At 49.8% G+C, this 21968-nt stretch overlaps 6 protein-coding genes across 6 annotated transcripts; 3 read left to right on the top strand and 3 right to left on the bottom strand.

Annotated features, from left to right (window-relative positions):
• Positions 1-126: 126 nt before the first annotated feature.
• CDV56_100050 (adenine phosphoribosyltransferase APT1) lies at positions 127-840 on the top strand (the record flags this gene model as incomplete). Its single annotated transcript, XM_026753669.1, has 1 exon — positions 127-840. One exon carries the CDS (start codon positions 127-129, stop codon positions 838-840), a length of 714 nt encoding a protein of 237 aa, XP_026613585.1.
• Positions 841-1452: 612 nt separating this feature from the next.
• Positions 1453-2199, bottom strand: CDV56_100421 (gamma-glutamylcyclotransferase family protein; the record flags this gene model as incomplete). The annotated part of the gene is made up of 1 exon (XM_026754040.1): positions 1453-2199. One exon carries the CDS (start codon positions 2197-2199, stop codon positions 1453-1455), a length of 747 nt encoding a protein of 248 aa, XP_026613586.1.
• A 989-nt stretch (positions 2200-3188) lies between these two features.
• CDV56_100679 (uncharacterized protein) lies at positions 3189-11277 on the bottom strand (the record flags this gene model as incomplete). Its single annotated transcript, XM_026754298.1, has 11 exons — positions 3189-5402; positions 5476-6041; positions 6110-6480; positions 6591-6733; positions 7162-7359; positions 7414-7727; positions 7788-7820; positions 10066-10821; positions 10887-10967; positions 11021-11066; positions 11131-11277. The coding sequence occupies 11 exons, from the start codon at positions 11275-11277 to the stop codon at positions 3189-3191; spliced, it is 4869 nt and encodes a 1622-aa protein (XP_026613587.1).
• Positions 11278-11665: 388 nt separating this feature from the next.
• Positions 11666-12570, top strand: CDV56_101940 (TRAPP complex core subunit BET3; the record flags this gene model as incomplete). Its single annotated transcript, XM_026755559.1, has 5 exons — positions 11666-11703; positions 11770-11778; positions 11883-12102; positions 12183-12374; positions 12451-12570. 5 exons carry the CDS (start codon positions 11666-11668, stop codon positions 12568-12570), a joined length of 579 nt encoding a protein of 192 aa, XP_026613588.1.
• A 3025-nt stretch (positions 12571-15595) lies between these two features.
• On the top strand, positions 15596-18198 carry somA (putative cAMP-dependent protein kinase pathway protein (Som1); the record flags this gene model as incomplete). Its single annotated transcript, XM_026756085.1, has 5 exons — positions 15596-16081; positions 16141-16292; positions 16358-17636; positions 17690-17962; positions 18028-18198. The coding sequence occupies 5 exons, from the start codon at positions 15596-15598 to the stop codon at positions 18196-18198; spliced, it is 2361 nt and encodes a 786-aa protein (XP_026613589.1).
• Positions 18199-19782: 1584 nt separating this feature from the next.
• CDV56_102988 (uncharacterized protein) lies at positions 19783-21694 on the bottom strand (the record flags this gene model as incomplete). Its single annotated transcript, XM_026756607.1, has 4 exons — positions 19783-20072; positions 20171-20713; positions 20766-21105; positions 21215-21694. The coding sequence occupies 4 exons, from the start codon at positions 21692-21694 to the stop codon at positions 19783-19785; spliced, it is 1653 nt and encodes a 550-aa protein (XP_026613590.1).
• Between the last annotated feature and the right edge of the window lie 274 nt (positions 21695-21968).

Genomic DNA, 21968 nt, shown 5'->3' on the forward strand with positions numbered 1-21968 from the left:
GATCTCCCTCACCCCTCATCCCCTGTCCGTCCTCTTCTCTCTTTTTTGTATATTATACATCGTCTCCTTTTTATCGCCCCTTTCCTTTATTCTCCTCCTCTTCTTTCCCTTTTCCTCTTCTCCACCATGTCCCAATCAACTCCCTCCCAATCCACCCAAACTCCAGATGCCGCCGCCGCCCAAGTCGCCGGACACCCCTCCTCCCATCCCTCCCGCACCACCGAACTCTCCAGTCTTAAAGTAAGACTCCGCGCCGCTCTGCGCCAATTTCCCGACTTCCCGTCTCCTGGCATTCTCTTCGAGGATATCCTTCCTATCTTCGCCGATCCTACCTTGCACGAAGCCCTCCTCCGTTGCCTTGAACTTCACATCCTCGAAACCCACAGCAACCAGAAGCCCGATGTTATCGTTGGTCTGGAGGCTCGAGGCTTTCTTTTCGGCCCCAGCTTGGCTTTGAGACTTGGTGCTAGCTTTGTCCCTGTTCGCAAGAAGGGCAAGCTGCCTGGTCCTTGTGAGACCCAGGGCTACGAGAAGGAGTACGGCCAGGACTTTTTCCAGATGCAAGCCGACGCCATCAAGCCTGGCCAGAAGGTTATCGTTGTTGATGACATTATCGCAACCGGTGAGTTTGTTTTGTCTCAGGAAATCCCTTCTTCTTCTTCGTTCGTTGACTTGGTTACAGGCGGCTCTGCCTACGCTGCCGGAGAGCTCATCAAGAAAATGGGCGGGGAGCTTATGGGATTCATCTTCATCCTGGAGCTGGAGTTCCTCAAAGGACGGGATAAGCTTCCTGCCCCGGTGTACACTCTCCTCTCCGGTCAGGAAGCTAAGTCTCTATGATTGCCTATCTGAAAATCGGACATGATTGAATCAAAAAGCCTTATGTTTAATGACCTCGCATTCGACTTTTCTTGTCACTAATGTGCTAAAATGAACATTCGCAAACAAAACAAATGATCGTCGAAAAAGTTGGTCCGCTTTTGAACTCGACCGTTTCGGAGAGGTCGATACACTAATGGAGATGATGCATTGTCGACTGGTCTGAAAAATCTCCGAGGTACAGCAGCCACGTGCGTTGGGTGGAGCTTGGCCATTAACAACGCATCCAGTACCATTTGCAAGTCCAATGCTTGCGGGTCGATTTTTATGTTTTGAGTCCCTACAAACGGGCCAATTCTCCTCCGCCATGGTACCGCAGAAGTTTGCTGAGACTCGAGCACAAGTGCTTGACTTTTTATACAGTTCCTGTATCTTCTGGAAAAGGCGGAGTGTTCTCGTGCCTGGGTCTGCAGCTACGGTCAGCTTCGAAAGAATTACAAGTCTTGATACATCTGATAGACCGATATCTTGCTATATACATATGAATCAATGCATGTGCTCGTTTAGATTGCAAGATATACCTGGTATCGTAACTCCGTAGACTCGTGCGGGCGACCCTCAAGGTCCCAGCAACTAGTTCAACGGTATCGATTTCCTCATAACCTCGTTTGCCCAGTGCTTTGGGAACCCGATCGACTCGGCCTCCCGAATCGCCCGGTTCATGCGCGGGATGTACTCATCCTTCGGGTAGCCCAGCCTCACCCGCTCCTCATCCACGTACACCAGCACCGTCGTAACCTGCGGCGCGGACCCGGCCACCGCTGCCGCACCCATCCTCAACACGCGCTGCTCCTCATCCAGCCACCGCGTCACCGTCGCCGGCAAATACCACTTATTATAGTCTCCAACCCCCTGCTCCCTCGGCCGAATCTCAACAGACACCTTCCCGCCAACCCGCGACGGCCCCGCCGCATGATCGACACCCTCATACCCATCCAGCAACAACTCATCCGCCGGATCCATCTCATACAACACCCCAAACACGGCATCTTCACTCCCGGACACGGGGACCTCGCCCCCCTCGCTGAATTGTCGTCCGATCCGTAGTTCCGCCGGCGGCAATACGTTCGCGTACCCGGCCTGACAAATCATCCAGCGCCAGTGGTCCAGCCGGGCGATGGCGACGGGTTTGGAGGAGAGGGTAGGGTTGTGTGTGCAGCGGAGGCGCATCTGTGTGAAGGAGAGGTTGGAGCCGTACGCGAAGTAGAGGGGTCGGAGGGTCGGGGGAGGGGTCTCGGTTACTGGCACGGTTGTGGTGATGCTTTCTTTTAGGATTGCGGTTTCGACCGCGGGGGCCTCGGTGGGAGTCTGGACTTGCATGATGGTTTTCTCTGAAGGGTCAAAGATGGGATAATTTAGGAGTAGATAACGGTGATATGGTGTAGTTTAACTAGACAACAGGTGAGTCAATGCGTGGAGGATGAGGGAGCGACCTTCGATGCGCCGAGGGCCCGAGAATGTACCTAGGCTGAGTGGATCTGGGGTTGTGTCATTCGCCAATTAGAATCTAATTTCCTTCTGCGGAGTCCAGTACCTGACCTGATTTACCCACGCCACATCATCTTATCAGATCATTTGTGATTTAGACTTACATAGAATCTACGGAGTATAGGAAGTGTATCAACACAGGTCATCGGGAGAGTATGTGCATCATGAGCTTGTCTTAGCTTCATCAACTCGGGGCTACTAGACCCCAGCACCAAGGTAGAATTCAGAACGAGCAGTCTGTGGCTACCATGCTAGTAAGCAACAGTAGGCGGCATTGTGCGAATTGTACTTATGAAGGAAAGAGTATGCCTCAGCCTGATTCCTAGGAAGTGTACCTAGTCTATCAAGACACTAGTCAACCACACATCTACTATGAAAAGCCGTCTTGCACCTCCAGAGATAAGAGCTGAATATGCTACGTATCTTTGGGAGTTGCTACTTCAGATTTCTTGCTTATTTTGGAATGATTTAATGTGTTGCTATCATAATGTCGCAATTGATACCCTTTGGCTTTCGGTAGCGGTATTTATCAGGGACTATCCAAGTCCTCCTGTATCTCATCAAGCATGTCTGTCAATGGAGCTTTGTCTCGTTACCTATTGGACTCTTCAACAGTTCGTGTACCGTAAAAAGCACTCAACCCACAAATGTAAAGACCAAGGAGATAGGTGGGGTTTCTGATGAGTTGCGGAACGAATCCAACACCTTGAGGTTCATACCTCCGGTCAGGAGACCAATGTTCGACATTGCAAGACCGGTCGTCGTTGGAGTCATATATCCATAAATCCAATGTTGTACTGTAGATGTCTATTGCCAATCCCTCAAACTATGTACAGATTATTGATCGGTATGCCCTGAGAGCGAACCGAATAGCGTCGCTTAATGCCAAGACCTGTCGCTCGTCGCAGCAACTCGTACGTTTCCTCGCCGCCGCCAACCATCACCATGCTGATAGGATGGCGACGGGGAAGCCCTCCTGCGGTCATTTGCGGCTCGTCTAACAACGGCCGGATAAGAAACGGTTCAGCGCGAAGGGCGGCCAGACCTGCAGAAGGGGTAGGCTTGGATGTTGAAGCCTCCGCGAACGTCTTCTCATCGTAATCGACCACAATGACAAGCTTGAGTGCATGTCGCGACGGTGGGTAAGCGGCGATGTTGCGCAGTTTTTGAGAGAAGCTGCAACCGCCTCGTTTGATGACCAGGACTTGATGACTTTGAGCAATGTCCCGTAAGATCCGATGATCACAGATCTCATCGCCAAAGTAAATCGTGGACCACGACAGGCGACTTTTAGACGGATCCCCGGAGATGGAAACAATAGAAGCGTCGTCCACCTCTGGGACGGGTGCCGAGCCTGCGCCGCTAGATATGGCAGCTGGCAGGCTCAACCGTACAATAGACGACTTTTTCGGGGATGATTGGGTCGTCAACCCTGGATTCTCGTCCCGGAGTAGTGAAGACACAGTGTCCATTAGAGATGAGAACACAGTCCTCATTCCGGAGTTCGAAGGGTCAACGCTCCCGACCTTATCGTTGATGGAGGCGGATTCGTGGATGACATGGTTTTGACTATGCTCCGCAGCACCTGATTCGCGATTACCATTCGAATCATTTCCTCGACGGAGAAGCTCTGGGATTACGTCAATGACGATGTCAATCATGGCGGAGTCGCGCATCCGAGTGAAATTGGGATCAGTGGGATCGAGGATATCAAAGGTGATTTCTCGTGAGAGGTATACCTTCTCATCTTTGCCCAAAGGCACATTGTTAATCACCTGCACCCGGAACTCATCGCGATCCGCCTTCCCGGTCGCATCGTGCGACGGCACATCCTGAACCATGCTCAATCGAAGGCCTCCGATGTTCTTGATGAAGATTCCATCCCGAACCCGCTCAATTGACCCAGGTCCCATGACCATACCCGGAATGGCTGGGAAGGAGATGTCGAGTGTGGGTCGCGAGGTCATCGGTGAGCTTGTTGCATTGAAGGGCACCAATTCAGGGGGAAGAGTCCACGGGTAAAACGTGTAGTTGGTCGGTGAAGATAGATCGGACACTGTCACACTAGGATGGTCATGCGCATACTCTAGAATCGGCCCTTCGGTCAGGCCTCTGCTCGGCATTAGGTGCAATCGAGCCAAATTTGCGGCATGGAAAACATCAGGACGCGCCGCTGTTGACGATAGACCGAATGTCGGTGGCTGAGGTGCCAATGGGCAAACTGATTGATTGACCAGCTCTTCAAGCCGCGCCTGCTTCCTATGCTGATGGGGGCTGGCACTGGAACTTGTAGGTATAATGAGCGGGTGACCCTCGGTTGAAAAGACAAAGGGCCGATCCAGGTTATTCAAAGGATGGTCAGGGTGATACAGGAGAAATAGATACTTGGCAGTCTCTCCCAAAAAGAAACTCTCCATTCGATCGTTCAACTCTCCGTTGCGGACGTCCTGAAGACCGGCCCAGCCGCACTTCGCCCAACACCGGCGTTTGAGATCCCGGAGTACCATTTCGCCAACATGGAGATACCACGGGTCCTTGGTGGCCCGATATATATAGTATGTGGACTCAATAAACTCCGGACGGCCACCGTACCAAGCAAGTTCACCCTCAATATTCCCGGTGGCGACGTTCCATCTCTCAGGAAGGCCAGAGAATCGGGTCCAGACTGCTGTCGTCAAAAGGTGTATGCCTATGGCCTCATCCAGCTCCCCTGCTATAGAGAGAAGGCCTGGATAGAAAGCGCTCAGGCTATCGATCCAGAAGGCCCGTGTTGCGCCGGTAAAAATGTCGCCTTGAATCAGATGCGGATGTTGATAACCCTCCCCTCGATATAGATGCCGTTTGATTGCCGCATGAGACTCTTCCCACACGCGCAGGAACGCTTCTGCTGAGTGCTCATGTTCACTCAACGGCGGGAAGTAACCATCCAGGGCCTGCCAGGGACTTCTGGGGTCATACGGGGAGCGTTGTCCCGACGAGAGCAGGATGTAGGATTTGAAAGCATACTCAAAAAAACTGTCGATGCCAGCGCCAATCTATAGCCATCGGGATCAGTGGGTATTCGGTTTTACCATATCTCGGAAAACCCCGCACAAAGGCAAGACCTACCCCGGTAAAAGAATGAACCCAACGACCTGATTCCGCATCTATTCCCGAGCCAATTAATCCAATGTCGCTTCTTCGCGCCCAAACAGCCCAGAATGCTCTCTTCGCGAGCTCTTCGTATCGACCATCTCCGGTGAGCCTGCTCAGAACCGTGAACTCGAGAACGAGGCTGCCTGCACCCGCACTGCAAGTTTCCGTGGTTTCTGAAGTAGTGCGCTGACGGTCTTCCCGACAGACCTCGCAATCAGACCCGTCGCATTGTTTATCCGCATTCAATGGCGAATTCGCATAGAACGGGCGCCGTTGAACACCGTATCGTAGATTGACTCGAGGGTATGGAAGACCAGTGTCCGTATAGAAGGCAGGTAGAAGGCGATTTGCCAAGTCAGCAGCGAGCCGGAGGAGCTGACCATCATAAAAAAACCCATTTGCCCACTTGATTCCATGACTGTGTTCTGGGAAAGCTGATTTGTTCCACGCCTTGGCAAAGGTGGCTTCCGGTTCTGGAGGAGTATATCTGGTGATTGGAAGGTCACCAACGGCGAAGAGATGAGCGCTGAGCAATCCACCTATACCAGAATCCAATGTCAGATACAATAGTCGTTTCAAACCCATTGACAGGACGGAAACACCGTACCTAGCCCTCGAATGACGGTCTCAAAGACTTGTACTTTGCTGTCAATATCGAACCCCTTTGCCCGTTCACCCTGACCAGCAGGGCCATCCGAGCCGTCCCCGTATAGCTTAACAAAATCACTCACTCCGTCTTGGAAGTGGTTCCAAGCTCTCTGGCCTTCATCGGGACTAGATGACAAAATCGCTAGCGAGGATAGGCTGTCAATCAGTGTAAGGGAGTAATTTCCCAGGACGTCATTGAGCTCAGCATGCGCGGGGTTATCACGATCGCGAACCAGCGGACGACAGGATAAAGGACGCAGCTCGTCTTCCGGAAAGGCATATTTGATATAATTCTCGAATCCATGGTAGAACATGTGCTCGGTCTCTTTCCTGAATTGAGCTCATCGATTTGATCAGCGTGGCGCTCATTGTAGGGCGAACGGGCAACAAGACTACCGGACAGAAATACCTGAGTTCATTTATCTGAGAAGTCCTCATACCCTGAGCCATGGCGAGCCATAGCGACAGGAGTAAGACCCAAGTCGTCCATGCTGATCGAAGGTCGAACATCTGTAAGCTCCAACATCCCGAGCGCATTACCGCAGAAGCGAACCAGCCGCAGATGACATGGGAACTTGAATTTCTCTTCTCTCGTTAGATAAGTCAGAGGTCTCGAAGGTACTACCGGATTATCGAGTCCTCCTCGAGACTTGAAGTAATGTTGTTTCGTGGCAGTAATGTCGCACGTGAGGTTTAAATTCATCCCGCGCCAACTTTAGGCTGGCGGTTGGCTAAGACAGATTAGATACTCCGTACCTACTGAAGGCCAGATATGCCGTTTCCATGCAGCGCAACCACAGTCAATAATTTTACTTTTAATTTATCTGATCTACAGCACAAGCTGGAACTCGGATGCAATGTTCGCGCTAAATCAAATATACTGATGCAATGATAGAAGACTCAACATGGGATATCTCGAGTAACAAAATGCGCTATACCAAAACACTGTCAAAGCAAAGGAGTAAACAACACGCCATGGACGAATCAAGTCGGACGCGGCGCATTACTGACATCTTCAGTATCATGTCGGGTCACGAAAGGTCGTGGTTGCGCTTGAATCACGTAATCAACACCATCATCGGATGTGTAACTAGGAGGTCTAGGCGCTAAAGGCTTCCTGTTCGACCTTCTTTCTATCCCGTTGACGGCTGCGGGTGGAGGTGCATTGTCCTCTAGACGCTGCCAATAGAGGAGATCAGGGTTGATTTTCTGAGAACGTGTTAATGATCAGAATAATGCGAAAGAAATGGATTAGAGACTCACCACGCTACTTCTCCAAAGACCATATGCTGGAGGGGGAGCCGTGACCTTTTCCCGTGCGGCGCCGTCGCTTTCGACCAAAGTTTCCTCATCTCCCGCAAGAATGACCTGAATGGGGCGATCTGGCTGAGCATATCCCATTGGGCCTACTCTACTGGGTATGCGATTCCTCGCAACAGTAGACCTTGGGTCCTGCAAGATCTCCATAGCGAAGCGAATCAAAGCATGGCAGAAGATGATAGAGAGAATCAAGATCATGAAGATCAATAGAATATGGATTTCCTGACCGAGGTGTGTAGCGGAGTGTATTGCAAGGTCTAGGCATGTGTTAGCACCAACTGAGCCGAAAGAGCAAGAGAGCACGGGGATGGACTTACAGAGAGCGATAACGGCAAGCAGGAAGATTGTGGCTGGGATCAATGTGTATAGCCGCCTCCTTATACTCCTGTCTCCGAGGGTTGACATGCAAGACCTTTTCTGCTGACTGGAGCAAGCAGCTTCTCTGCGTGATCGCTCAGATTGTGTTTCTCTGGTCAAGCGAGCGTCGGACGGCCATTCCCCGTTCGAATCCGAACTGTCAGCAGGACGTGGCAGGTTGACTGGAATATGCGGCGCGGGTGGTGCGTCTGGAGAGACAGCGGCATTTAAGCCCGAATCACCCGGCGCTGAAGATTCGCCCAGAGTATGAGGTTCCAGGCGTCCAGCGCCATATTCAGAACCTCGACTCCCATTTTGAAGATGTGAATTTGTTAGATTGCTGCCATTTTGGCGGAATCTTGAATTGAGCCATGAATGTGAAGGCTTCTGCTGTGTTGCTGATACTCGAGGCGGTTCCATTTCGTTATTACCAATCAGGCGGATGAAGCATTGGGGGCAGTTAAGAGGTCAGAGACGAAACAATAAATGATCGTTTTTAAATCCTGAGTCCCTTGTTTATGTATACCAAGCTTCTTGAACAAAATCAGTCGACTCGATTTTTGATGGTATGTGTCCCCTAACCGACTTCCGCATCCGTTACGCACCCCGTAAACAGATGTGAAGGGGGCTTGGACCGCGACGAAAACCGCCAGAACTGATCAGCTTGTATGTGGAAAACCGACAATCCGATATCGAAGACGTCTGTGGGTGATAGATAATGAATGTATTCCCAATGCTATACATCTATAGACAAAAGGAAAGATGTAGCGATTGGGAGAAGCCGGAGCGGCAACATAAAGTAGGGACCCAGATCTTTCGCTGCAAGCCAGATGTTCCCAAGTCACAGTACTTAGAGAGACGATATATTGAATTGTAAGGGTTAAGAGGGTTGGAATATCTCGGATTGCGAAAAGATTGAGAAGGAAGAGGAGCGCCTGGCCGCCCAGCGGTAGTAAGAATGGAGGTGTCTCGAAGCTGGTGAATTACAATAACGTATGGATTAAGAACAACAAAGATATCAAGGGGACTTGAGAGAGTAGGAGAAAGAAAGAGAAGCGCCAACAGGAGGAAACTCAAAAAGAAAAGAAGCACAGAGGCCCAGAGGCCAAGAAGCTTGGACAGCACATCCAGCCTGGCCCTGCAGAGGATCGTTAGATAGAGGAGTAAAGTTGTAGCCATTAATAGCGGAGAGGCCGAGACTAGTTGGACTAAAAGACAGACAACCCCTGATAGACCCACGTGTCTACGTATGACCATGACCTTGATCAATGATCATCATGAACCTATTCTGGGATGATGATGATGATGGTTGTTCTTGAATTGTCTACTCTGTAAATTGCGTCTGTTCTCTGGACATTTTTCTCATCCCACTCTCTACAATTATGAGCATAGAGTAGGGAACATGCTGGATATAGATAAATAGGGGGCGTAAATCCAACTGTGCCGCTAAAACACCTGCACGAGACACGAAATGTTTCAGAACAGCTCTCAGAGTTACCGGCCAATGGCCATTGAGCCGCTTATACTGCCAGTATTTAGAGAAGGCTCAATAACCATGTATACGGATCTAACCCGTTTGGCTATCTGGTATCTAGCTGTCAAAGGGGCAGGATACACTGCACTCGACAACCGTGGAGCATCCTCAGGATTGCTTGCGTGAGGCTCATGCTAACTAGATGCACAGATTGTTTATACATGACTCAAGTGACCTGAGATTAAATGGATATTCTTCTGACGTTGGTAGACATCATGAGAACAAACATGCAAGTTCTTGATCTCAAAACCCAGCTATGACTTATGAACGAAGTGTCCTGCCCTTTGATGTCTTACAGCTCCTTGCCAAGCCTCGACTCAACCCGTCTCTTTGAGAGTATAAAAAGGACGAACGTGAATTGGATATCATTATGGAGATTGCATGACCAAAAATTCGAGGAATTCGCCATATCGCCGGGAGATGAGCTGCATTTCATGCGGTCGCGAGAACAGGACTTCAAGGAGGACGCTCGACAAACTTGACACCACCCGGAGTGGATGACGTTCGCCTTATGACGCAAAGGAGCGAATCATGAGCGTAGTGCAGCATGCAAAGAAATGTATGATATCTTTTAATCCTGGGACAGGGTTATTTTCTATTTTCCAAGTTCACCAAGCATGAGCGTCCTGTCTGACGATCCAGATACAACTGCACGATAGAATTAGCCACTGAAGCAGGCATGAAACGAATTCCGTGTGACTCACTTATGGGCTCATTATTCGGCGAGAATCGCACGTCGTTGACAGTGCCTTTGTGCCCAGGAAGCTTATATAGAAGTTTCCCAGACCTGAAGTCCCAGACCACAACACTTCGATCGCCGCTACCAGCTGCAATCTTTTCACCCTTTGGATCCCAGCTAGCCCTGATCAGGTTCTTTTCTAGCCCCATGGGGGCACCGTCGTATGTTCTGATGTGTCGATTTGTTGGAGCGAAGGGCCGAATATCCCAAGTGCGCACTGTCGAGTCATGAGAGTTGGACAGCAGGGTCTGCGAGTCCGGCGAAATCTGCAGGGACGTGATGGTGTCCGTATGGCCAGCCATGGAGTACACAACAGATTTCTTTCGCAAGTCCCAGACGTGAATCGTATTATCAATGCCTCCACTGTAGACTTCGTTTCCTGCTTCCGACAGGGCTACTGCGGTAATGGGAAGCTCTGTTTCGAGATATTCAATAGCATCCTTTTGTCGTGGGTCCCAAATCCCTATGCAACCGTCGTCGCTCGCGCTAACCAGAAGCTCCTGGCCTCGTTTGCTGATTTCAAGACAATTTATGATCTCCTCGTGCCCAACGTGGCGTCGTATCCTCTGTCCAGTTTCCAAGTCCCAGCTCGCTAGTGTCATATCCGCCGATGCGGAGAAAATCACCCGTGAATCTCGCGACCATTGTAAATCCAGAATCGCCCCACGATGGCCGGTCAGAACGCCATAATTCTCGCATTGCCCATATGTGTTCCAAAGTACTGTTGGTTCACAGAAGATGCGTCAGTCATGCTTCGTAGGATGCCGAGCTTCAGTTGCGACTCACAAATAGACCGATCCATCGAGCCAGACGCAATGTGCTGTGCAGTTGGGTCAAATCGCACGGTGAAGACCTCGCCAGAATGACCTGCGAATGCGGTATTAACGCAAAATCCGAGCGGTTCTTTTCTTCTGCCTCACCTGTCAGTTCCATTATGGGGGCATCAAGCCCACTGGTACGAGGAATCTGCCATAGTGATCAATAAAAGAGCTCCTCAGGATTGCTGAGCAGTAGTCCAGAGGCAACATACTGCTTGCACGAGAGCTCCATTCTGAGCTGAAGATTTCACAACAGCTGTCCCAGCATTGATATCTCCGTCGGACTTCTTTCGTTTGACGACAAGTTGATTTGAGGAGCCGAAGGCTTCTTGCGCTGGTCTTTTCTCTCCCGACATCATTGCGGCAGAACGCGGTGACTTACTATTGTGAGAAACCTAAGCTGATATAGAAAGCAACAAGACCGGAACAAGAAAAAACAACAAGTCGATCGGCAATTGGAAGCTGATATTCTGAAGACCAATCTACCGTCATTGAGCAGTTGGTCTTTTACTCAAGTTCCCACAAGCGCCTAAGAGTAAATTAGACGCGCTAGCCGCTAACCTACGGACCCATAGTGCAACTCCGCCTAGTTCTACGGTCCTACGCTACCTGCTCTATTATTGATCCACCGACTCCAGCGGGGGGTGTAGATTATCCGCATTCGACAATTGTCTCAACTCAATCACGAACCCTGCAGGCTTGTTGAGAAACAGATCATTCTATCGTTAATCCCACACAAAGTTAGACATGTCGTCCACCACGAAGGTGTCTCGGATTGGAGAAGAGTGAGTCTGATCGTTTTGTGTTGTCGCATCCAAATGATGAGAACCTGGCTAACTACCCAAACATAGGCTCTGGAAGTCAGTAAGCGGAGCGCCTCTACCTACCTCGTCATTGGAACTCTTATCTACAGCGTGTAAACCTTGCTGGAAGCAATTGCATCAACTAATGCTACCAATTTTAGGACGAGGGTTGACAAGGTTAATGCGGAGTTGGTTACCTTGACTTATGGAACGATTGTCGCGCAATTATGTCAGGACTACGACAGCAACTATCAGGAGGTCAACAAACAGCTGGACAAAATGGGCTATAATATCGGTATGCGACTGATTGAAGACTTCCTGGCTAAGTCTGGTATGGGCCGATGCGCCAACTTCCGAGAGACAGCAGACATGATCTCAAAGGTATGAAGTGATCATCTCTGAATGGGATTTGCATGAACCGAAAATAGGGACGTAGTCGCTGACAATTATCACGGGAATAGGTTGGCTTCAAGATCTTCCTGAATATCACGCCTACAGTCACGAACTGGACGAGCGACAACAATCAGTTTTCTCTCATTTTCGATGAAAACCCTCTGGCAGACTTTGTGGAGCTCCCGGACGATGGAAGAGCACAAGATGAACTGTGGTTCTCCAATATTTTATGTGGTGTTTTAAGAGGCGCACTCGAAATGGTAAGACGCAGCCAGGAGGCGGCATTTGCATGAATGTTACCACTTCTAGCAGCTGGATTTCTAACGTCCCTCTTAGGTTCAAATGCAAATCGAGGCCCACTTTGTCAGCGATATTTTAAGAGGTGATGATACCACGGAGATGCGAGTATCATTGGTCCGATACATTGAGGATGAGATGCCGCCGGATGAGGAATGATTGAAGACGCGCATTCGAATGAGGGAATTTTTAGACTATCAAGGCGTCTGGTGTTCTGGAATTTTGCAGTTTCGAATCATTTTCATGCCCATTCAATTACGATTATGGAAAAATAGCGACCTGTTCTTCGTGGCTGGTCGAAACTCGGCCGGCGCTTCCAAAACGAGGGTTATGCCTCACGCTATGGAAAACGCAATTGTCAAAATTAAATTCAACTAAACAACGTTTCAACCCAGCATGACGTGACAATACTTAACCATATACCTTAATTCTGTCGGCAGTTGCCAGAGCGCAGATGCAGCCATCAAGCAACATCGACCTATTGCTGTATGCTGGGGATCATTGGAAGAATTCTAGCAGACGATTTGACTGACTTCCCCCGATTCGATGGCTTTATAATCAGACAGTGGTCGAATATGGGGTATGGGTGCTGGTTTGACTACTTCTACAGCTCCAGCTTTTGCCTCCACTAGGCCTCACTGATGAGAGCCGCGCCTGATCTGATGGCTTTAGATTCAAATAGTGGTTGAACATGGGGTGTGGATGCCAGTTTCCGTTTCCCTGCCTCTGAAGTTTTGCTTCTTCAGCTTTGGTCTCTGCTTCAACAGCTGCGTGCCTGTTCTTCGATTTGATTCTTGGAGGAGTAAGTCTCTCAAACATCTAAAAGATGGAAGAGGCATTGCAAAGGCAAAGCATACAGCAATATGGGTTGATGTTGCTAGATGGCTGCATCTGTGATCTGGCAGCCTCTGACAAAATCATATGGTTGAATCATGATATGTTACGATTATGCAAAAAGTTCACGAAAGATTTCAGAAACAGTGACGTTCGGACCCAGATACACCCTTAGGTACCTGAATTAAAACAGTCGACAACCCTTATTTTTTTTGGCCGATAACATCATATTAGTTTCCTTCTAGGAAAGATTATCACTAACTGGGGCTAGGTATCTCTCTAGATGATCGCCATTGTCAACCTTAATACTTAGCTGAAACATGAAATACACGACGGGAAATGAAACCATTTATGGATGCAGATTCTGTGGAGATTCAAAACAAATGATAAGTCAGAAATTGGCAAACTACCTGAGTCACTCTGGAGGACATCCACAACTATGCTTGTGCTACCGCACGGATTGATCGGGCAAAGATATGATGAGCAGTCTCCTGTGGTATGATCATCGTGCCTGGGGAAGAGCACCTGTCATCTGATGACCTCTACTATGTACCTTAGATACTCTCATAGGACATCGCGGAGAGCCAGAGGATTGCCACAAGACAGACTTGACATCTCGACGTCTGGACAAAGTAGTGCAAAACTGTACAGCTGTACATGTCTAATTGATATGATAGCCACAAAGTATCCATCTCTCATAGTCTGCTAGTTACCTCTGCATAGTAGTACCTGTATCTACCTATGTACTTGCACGGTATCCGGGTATCACTAGGTACTGATGGTTCCCGTCCTAACCACCGGTAATGTATTCTCAATACCTCTTGAGTTTCTTCCAGCAGACTTCGGACAATATATGTGAATGCATAACATGATAACAACTTCTCTTCTGATGATATGGTTTTCTTCTCTCTCTGCTATTGCTTCAGACTGATTCCACCAACTTATCTTCCAAATCGTGGAAAAATCGCTCACTGTTATGGTTCCATTACGATGTATAACATCCATCTGTTGCAGATTCGGAACAATGATTTTGCGAGAATCATCCGCCGCGCGATACATCTAGATATTCCAACCTGCCTCTTTTCTCTCTTTTCCTTACCTGTTTTTCCCTCATCAAAATTTATTGATGAGTCTCATTTGAGGTTCGATCTCAATGATTTCAAAATCTTAGATCTCTATTATTTCTTGTTGTCCTCCGTCGTTCTTATCCCCTTATTTTTTTCTACCTTCTCGCTTTGTAAAGTATCTACGGAGTATCTTTCTTCGCCTCTTGGGTTGCATGCTCAGAAATACGCCAGAACGCAGCATCTCCCAGCCCTCCCGCCGAGTTCCGCGCAGGTTTCTCCGTGCCGAACAAGCGATTTACGCCCAGCCGACGTGCGACTGAAGGGTGAAGGAAAGCCCAGCACCACCTCCAGGCACCGCGCTGGATATCCACGTCCTCCCACCCACCAGATCACCTCAGATCCACCGCTTCACACCTTGTCCTAACCTTCGCCTCTTTCCCCCCCCTCCTCCTCTCCCTCCAACCGTTTCCTCGTAAGATCGGCCGGATCTGCCGAATCTACAATCATCATATCTTTCTTCCAGAGTTCGTCGAGGTATTTCCATCTTAAATTCTTTTCTTTTTTCTCGTTTTTTCCCAAGTGGTGCCCGTTGGGGCATGATTTGACCTGCCTCCCCTAAAGCGCCGCACCCGTCTTCTCCTCCATCTTCTTGCGCCTCTCGCCCCTTCGTGTCGCTCATCGAATCCCCGACTAATCTTATCGCGCACTTTCCCCTCTGGCTGTTCTATTACACTCTCTCCTTGTTGCTTTTGCCCCGACCTTACCCAATATCACTAGATCCCTTAGAAGATCCCACGTACTGTGCCATACTGGTTTTTTCCCGAGTGCGCTTGAAAAGCATCGGCCGTTATAATATTTTCCCCCATTCGCGTCTGCTCCTGAGACAATCACGCTTGTTTTCCTTCTCCCAGTGGGTGATCATTGTGGTCTTCAATTTGCTCTCGCATCATCGCGGTTTCTGACTTGGCATTGGTAGATTTGTGGACGCTATCTGGAGTTGATTCGGACCTATCGACTTTGGTTGTCGATCTTGCATTCGTGCTTGATTCGGAAAAGGGAACCACCTAGAGCCTTTATTATTGAGTTCGAAGCGCCGGTCACTTCGCCTTTTCTGCCTACTTTCAGTACCCGCGTACCCAGATCCGCACGCGCGCCTCGTCTTCGATTTGTGGTGAGATATCTCGCCTCAAGACGGTGGATGCGCGCTGAAACAGAATCTCACCGACGGCTTTCATAAGGGACCAACAGCAAGCGAGGGTGGCCTAACTCCTCGCAGTGCCACCATGAATCAGATGAATGTGGCGGGGATGAATCCTGGGGCTGGGGGCCCGGTTGGTGGTGTTCCCATGATGAATAACGGTTCCACGGCTCCTCGTAATGATGGGAATGTGAACAACATACCTGAGACGATGATCAACAACCTCAACACCTACATCTACGACTATTTCCTGAAGCGTGGCTACCATGAATGTGCAAGGGCTCTCGTGAAAGACGAGTCGATCAAACTGAACACCGAACCCCCCACAAAAACAAGTCCGGGTCACCGTCGTGAAGACATGAATGGCGTCGAAGGCGATGCGATGATGACCGATGGCAAGGACGGTGATAAAATTAAGATTCCTGATGACCTTCCTCGACCTAATCTCGCCAGCGAAAGTCAACAATCCTCATTCCTCTTAGATTGGTTCAGTCTGTTCTGGGATTTCTTCTGGGCTCAGCGCAAGAAAGGGAATAGCAACGACGTGAGACAGTACCTCCAACACACTCAGGTAATTATCGCCTTTCCTGCTCCGGATGACATTGGTCTAGTCTAATGGATATTGGGTAGAACATGATGCGGCTAAGAGAGCAGCAACACAATCAATTGTTACGGCAACAACCGGTGATGCCCGGACAGATGGGTCCCCTCAATATGCGCCGCAACGGCATGGTCCCTGCAAACCTTCAGAAAACCGTATTGCAGAATAACACCGGCGGCCTGTATGTATCCTCTTCAGAGCCCGGCTGTCTTGCGCGAGAATCTTGTACTAATCAAGATATAACAGTTCGCAGCAGCAAATCGCACAGCTTCAGAAAAACCAGCAAATGCACATGATGCAGCAGATGCAAAGAGAGCACTCTGACATGGACATGAACGGACACCGCCCACAATCTCCCTCGTCTGCGGAAAATGCTCCTTCACCCTCCAAGCGGCCACGCCTCGAAAACGGTCCTATGAACGGACAACAGTTGGCACCCAATGGTCGGGGTCAAGGACAAGGCATGCCGGGTCAGCCGAACTCGCAAGCGCTATTGATGCAAAACGGACTCAACCCACGGGCGATGAATCCGGCCCAGTTTGCGGGTTTCCAGCAGCCAGGTCCGGCTGCTCAGCAAAAATCCATCCAGGTATATGCTCAGAACTTAGCCCTTCATCACTCACGCTCAGCACTGAATAACCAGGGCATTCCGAATGGCTTAATGAACCCCGGTGTCATGCCGAACCAGACTGATCTGGTGCCTATGCCAGACGGCCAGAATATGTATCCGATGAACGGCGACTACTACGGCGCGAATGGTCAGATGGCCCAGGTTCGGGCTGGGATGCAGACACCTGGCGGTCAGCACGGTAACCATGCTCTCCAGGATTATCAAATGCAGTTGATGCTGCTTGAACAGCAGAATAAGCGGCGTCTGATGATGGCTCGTCAAGAGCAGGACAGCATGTCTCGTGCTGACGGCCAGCCCCCAATGCCTGGGCAGCAAGGCTTGCCTCCAGGCACCTCTCCCCAAGGCAGCAGGGCGGGCACGTCACCGAACCCCAACGATCAAATGAAACGAGGTACTCCGAAGATGCCTCAGACCGGTCTCCCAGGCTCCCCAAGCGCCGCAGACGCCATGGCTCAGAACCGTGGATCACCAGCTGCAATGAATTTCAACGGCGGCCAGATGCCTCCTGACATGGCTGGCGGCCAGTTCTTCATGAAGGGCATGCCGGATGCCATGGCCGGTCCAAACGGTATGCGTCCGCCGAGCTCTAATCCGGCTTTCAGCGGACCTCAAATGGGCCAGCCCATTCCGGCTGGAGCAGTCAACCGGGTTCCGAGTGGCAATTGGCAGCAGCAACAGGGTCAACCCATGGCACCACACCAATCTCCGGCCCAGCAACCTCAATCTACCGGGACGCCTCAGACTCAGAACTCCATGCCACCTCCTCAGGCCCCACCGGCTGGTGCCAACACTGGTCGGACATCGCCTCAAACCCAGAATGCTGCTCCTCCGACGCCTCAGCAGACGAGTAAACCGGCACCGAAGAAGAAAGAGCCCAAGGACACTGCACGGAAGGTATGTTTTTCCATCCCAATTTTGACTAAATCGATTATTGAACGCAATTCTAGCGAACAACGAAGAAGCAACCCGCTGCCGCTGCCGCCGCGGCCGCGAACACGGCTGCTACACCCTCCTCCGAAGCCGAGCATCCTCCAACCACACCCACCCCGTCGACGCCGATCACCCCTCAGCATCCTAGCTCCTTCAATAAGGCTGGGCCGAATCCTACAACAAGTGCTCCTCAGCAACCAACGTCGGCACCAGCACCTCAGCCTATTGTGCAACAACAACCACCACCGGATCAGACCCAGCAGTCTTTCAACGACCTCAGCATTCCTGATGTATGATATTCCTTCATTCCTTCATCCACTGCCCGTTGAGCGATTGTTGCTAATTCAGACAACAGGCGTCTGCGTTCAATCTTGATTTCAGCGCTCTAGAGAACCCCGATATCCTTGAGAACTTCGACTTCGACACCTTCCTCAACACTGATGCGGATACTGCTGGATTCGGATTTGACCCAAACATCTCCTATCCAACAGATGGTGTTGAGACCGGTGCTGGAGATGGCTTATAAATGAGTCCGACGGTTCTTCAGCTTTGAAACTCCATTATACCCTTGCTCTGTACATTTCATAACTTTTCCAAACTTGTGCTCAACTTGGCCTATTCGGTTTCTCTGTGATTCTTCTCCTTTTCTCATTTCCTTTGTTGCTGTCTGTCGACATGATCTGGATATTTGCTGTGAGACTGGCGTTGGTTGTATTCTTTCATGCATATCCCTTCCTTTTTTGCAAGTTATCAAGACGCCTTCCACTGTGTTTGATGGCATCTGACTCACCTGGGTATCTGTGACTATGAGCCTCTACATTCTTCTCTTTTCCTTCTCCCACTTTACTTTCTATCTCGTTACTTAATATTTTATTCTCCTGAGTTTCCGAATGGGCACCAAGTTATAGCTAAACATAAGATCCTCCTTGTCCCTTCAGAATCTTTTAGATTCTCTCCTCAAAATGTGCCTTTCTTCTATCCCCTTTACTGTTCTCCTATCCTGCTTATCTTGAGCTTCTTTCTTTGGTTATCTTCTGTTTTGGCTCCATTCAGTGGCTCCTGTACGTTGCGGCGTTGAGTGATGAAACCCTAGTCAAGGAGAGGGTTCTCTCTGGAAATGGCTTATGAATTGAGGAAGTTGCAGACCTTCAAACAAACATCTATTCTCCTAGTCAGTTTCTCCGTCTTTACTGGTCCAGAAAGGTACAATGACGGGTTAAGGAGCATCGCATGACGTAGCCTCCTAGTCGTATTTTCCTGACAGTTCAGGGGAAAAGATGGGCCCTTCTGGCTGGTAATATCTACCTCCTAGCAAGTCTGACAATAGCTGCTGTGTTCCTATCGCCACGCTCTTCCTCTAGGGCTGACATGATTCAGATCCCTTTCGCAAACCAACGAGATGCCGAACAAACCCTCCGAGTAGGACGAAGAGCGGAATCAGAATAAAGAAAGCCTAGAGGATGAACGGATATAAGGCAACTCAACACCGAGTACGTGCTGTGTCTCTTCGGCCTTAATGATGGACTCTGCGTCTACTTCATTAACTATGAGATCTCGGGTGACTACTCTAACTTTTGTAACGCTACTACCCCCTCCCCTTCTATCTCATGAAAGTACCTACACTAAGTAACCACCTGTGCTTCCCCAAGGGCTAGGCCTAGGCTACTTATTTCCCTTCCTTGGAAGGCAGCCTAATCCCTGACCTATTGTGTATAAATCTCATACCTATTTTCAAATGCACTGAAGCCAGCAGCCCTAGTAATCAGACCCCTGGCTCTAAAGAACTTACTAAGATGTTTGATCTTAGGTTCTTGTGGGTCACTAGTAGCAGGTTCACCGTCTGCAGCAATATTAAGTACCCGGACGGGGACATGTCCACTCTACAGCACCTGCGAGGCCGAGCGCAAGCGCTCACAAGCCAGCACCATCATCATCCGCATGCTTTTCATTACTCTAACTTGAATCAGGACGTCTCCAGCTTTTGATAGGCTAGACACAGCTCAGAGAATGCTCAGGTCAAGTATTGTCAAGTAGTGAATGTATTGACAAGGTAATGGAGGCAGTCCTCTACTCATACACTTGAGTCTCCTCTGTGATGGAGACAATCCTCTCAGTGACCAATATTGCCCCAATTCCTCATCCTATCGCTCTCCTTTGCTGCTTCATCTTCCAGGCGAGTATCTTCCCTCACCATCTCGATGAGATATTGAATCACTTTGTGGGCACAGGCTTCTTTTGCTTCGGACATGCTGCCTTTGGACTCTCCGATCGGACTTGCACGATGCAGGAAGGGGTCATTCTTGAAATAAGCAGCGGCCTTGTAATCACCTTCCATCCACTGGCCGTTGTTTCTCTCAATCCGAATCTCTGGCACTTCTAGTGGGAGGAGGTGACAAATTCCTATTTCCAAGAGTCAGTGTGAGGAGAAGCAGCAGCAGGAGGAGGAGGGAGAAGAGGAGGGAGAAGAGAGGAAGACAACGATGACGATGAGACCTTACTCTGTAGTTTTTCGGTGTGTCCCTCCAGGCCTCTTTCCAATTCTGACTTCAGTTCCCGATAGGTAACGCTCCATCTCTTTTCTACATTTTCCGCATGCTCTTCAATTGGTGCCAACCTAGCGTTGCCCGCTAAGGGTAAAAGGTTGGCGTTGACGCCTACAAAGCCGCTTTTGAGCCCTCGCTTTTTGGCTTTGGCTTGATTTGCATGATCCTCCAAGAGCCTTTTGCGGGGACACTTCGAACTATCGCTTCCGCTGCTCATGCCCTCTTGGACTGCTTCTCTGGGGACCACAGCTAATAGGCCCTCGTCGAAATTCCGTAGCGAGACCGCTCCGCTGATGCCAACCGGCGGGAGTTCCTCAGAGGTCAGAAGCGCATACAGGGTCATTTGGGCAGCAGAATTCCTTGAGTTCCACTCCTGAGCGTAGTGCTTGAGCACTGCAAAGCGTGAAAAGTTGGCTACTTGAGCCTCATGGCGACATCCTTGCTGGTGATTGTACATGGTATACGTTGGTTCCGGCAAAGAATTCTGAATGCAGTAGTCTGTCAAATCAGGCCATTAGCTATCGTGACAACGCGACGATATGTAAGCTACCTTTCAATATTTCGATCCAGTTCCAGCCCGTCGCTAGAGGGCAATCCATCGGCTCTGGCGGCACCTTCCAGGCTGAGTAGGGGCTTTTCAGCTTCTCAAGGGCCTTACGCGCCATGGCACTTTTGGCTTTCAGGGTTGTATGGAAGCTATAGTCCGACTCAAAAGTTTGCCCGTACAAGGTTAGCTTGCCTTTCCAAAGGCCACGTTTTCTGCTAGAGGAACACTGAAACCTTGGGAGCAGAAGAGCCTGGACTGCCAATACACCGAAGTAGTAGAGGACTTTGTCGCTGCTAATGGCGGAAATATCGAGAGAGGCCAGGGGCATGCACTTTTCAGGGCCCTGCAGGGAATTTCCGTCAGTTTGGAGTATTACTGATAGCCTGATCCGATAGAGATGACAAGGATATCCTGGAACATTCCCAGCCGCAGCTCGAGTGAAATAGACTTACCTTCTGAGGTTCGAATACCACGCAATCCCGCGATGTACCGGCTGCAACTGGGACAAGACTCCTTTCCGCCAACCTCTCGGTCTGCTCAGAGGTGATGGCACCCGCAGCAAGTAGCCCGTGGGAATTGCCATCTCCCTGTACTTGCTCTCCCCGTACCGCAACAGCTGGAACCGCAAGCGCTTCCTCTGCGACGGTAAGAGGAGCAGTTTCGCTGGCATCCACCTGCATATTTAAATCAAAAGTAGATGGATTCTTCTGCTCAGAGGCGTCTAGAGCATGACCCCCAGAAGGCGAAGCATTCAAGTGCCAAGCAGAACTTGAAGCCCATTCAGAAAAACCTCGAGAAGCCTGAGAGGGCCGGAAAGTGAAGCCAATCCGATGACTTGGTTCAGCCTGATTGCTCTCCCGATGAGGCATAGAGGGAGGAAAGGAGGTAGTAACGCCAAAGGCGAGACGATTGCTCTTCTCTGGGGGATCCATACTGAATGATTTCTAGGGGTTAGAAAAAAGTTCGGATGGGAGGAGGAGGAGAAGAGAGATAAACACAAGATGGGATCTGTAAGAAGGTGGGTGAGTAAACAAACAGAAGGAGTGAATGAGTGAATACGCCGAAGGCCCCTGCAACTAATATAGCAGCAGCAGAGGCCATGCAGTATTATAGTTTAGGTGATCTCTGCCATCTCACCTTAGGTTGCTGCTGTTTTTGCACTCCTACCTTTAAGGCATTTAGCAGTAGCAGAACAGCCCTTGAGGG

The sequence above is a fragment of the Aspergillus thermomutatus genome, assembly GCF_002237265.1.
Source record: "Aspergillus thermomutatus strain HMR AF 39 chromosome Unknown NODE_122, whole genome shotgun sequence".
In the NCBI taxonomy this organism is placed as follows: Eukaryota; Fungi; Ascomycota; class Eurotiomycetes; order Eurotiales; family Aspergillaceae; genus Aspergillus; species Aspergillus thermomutatus.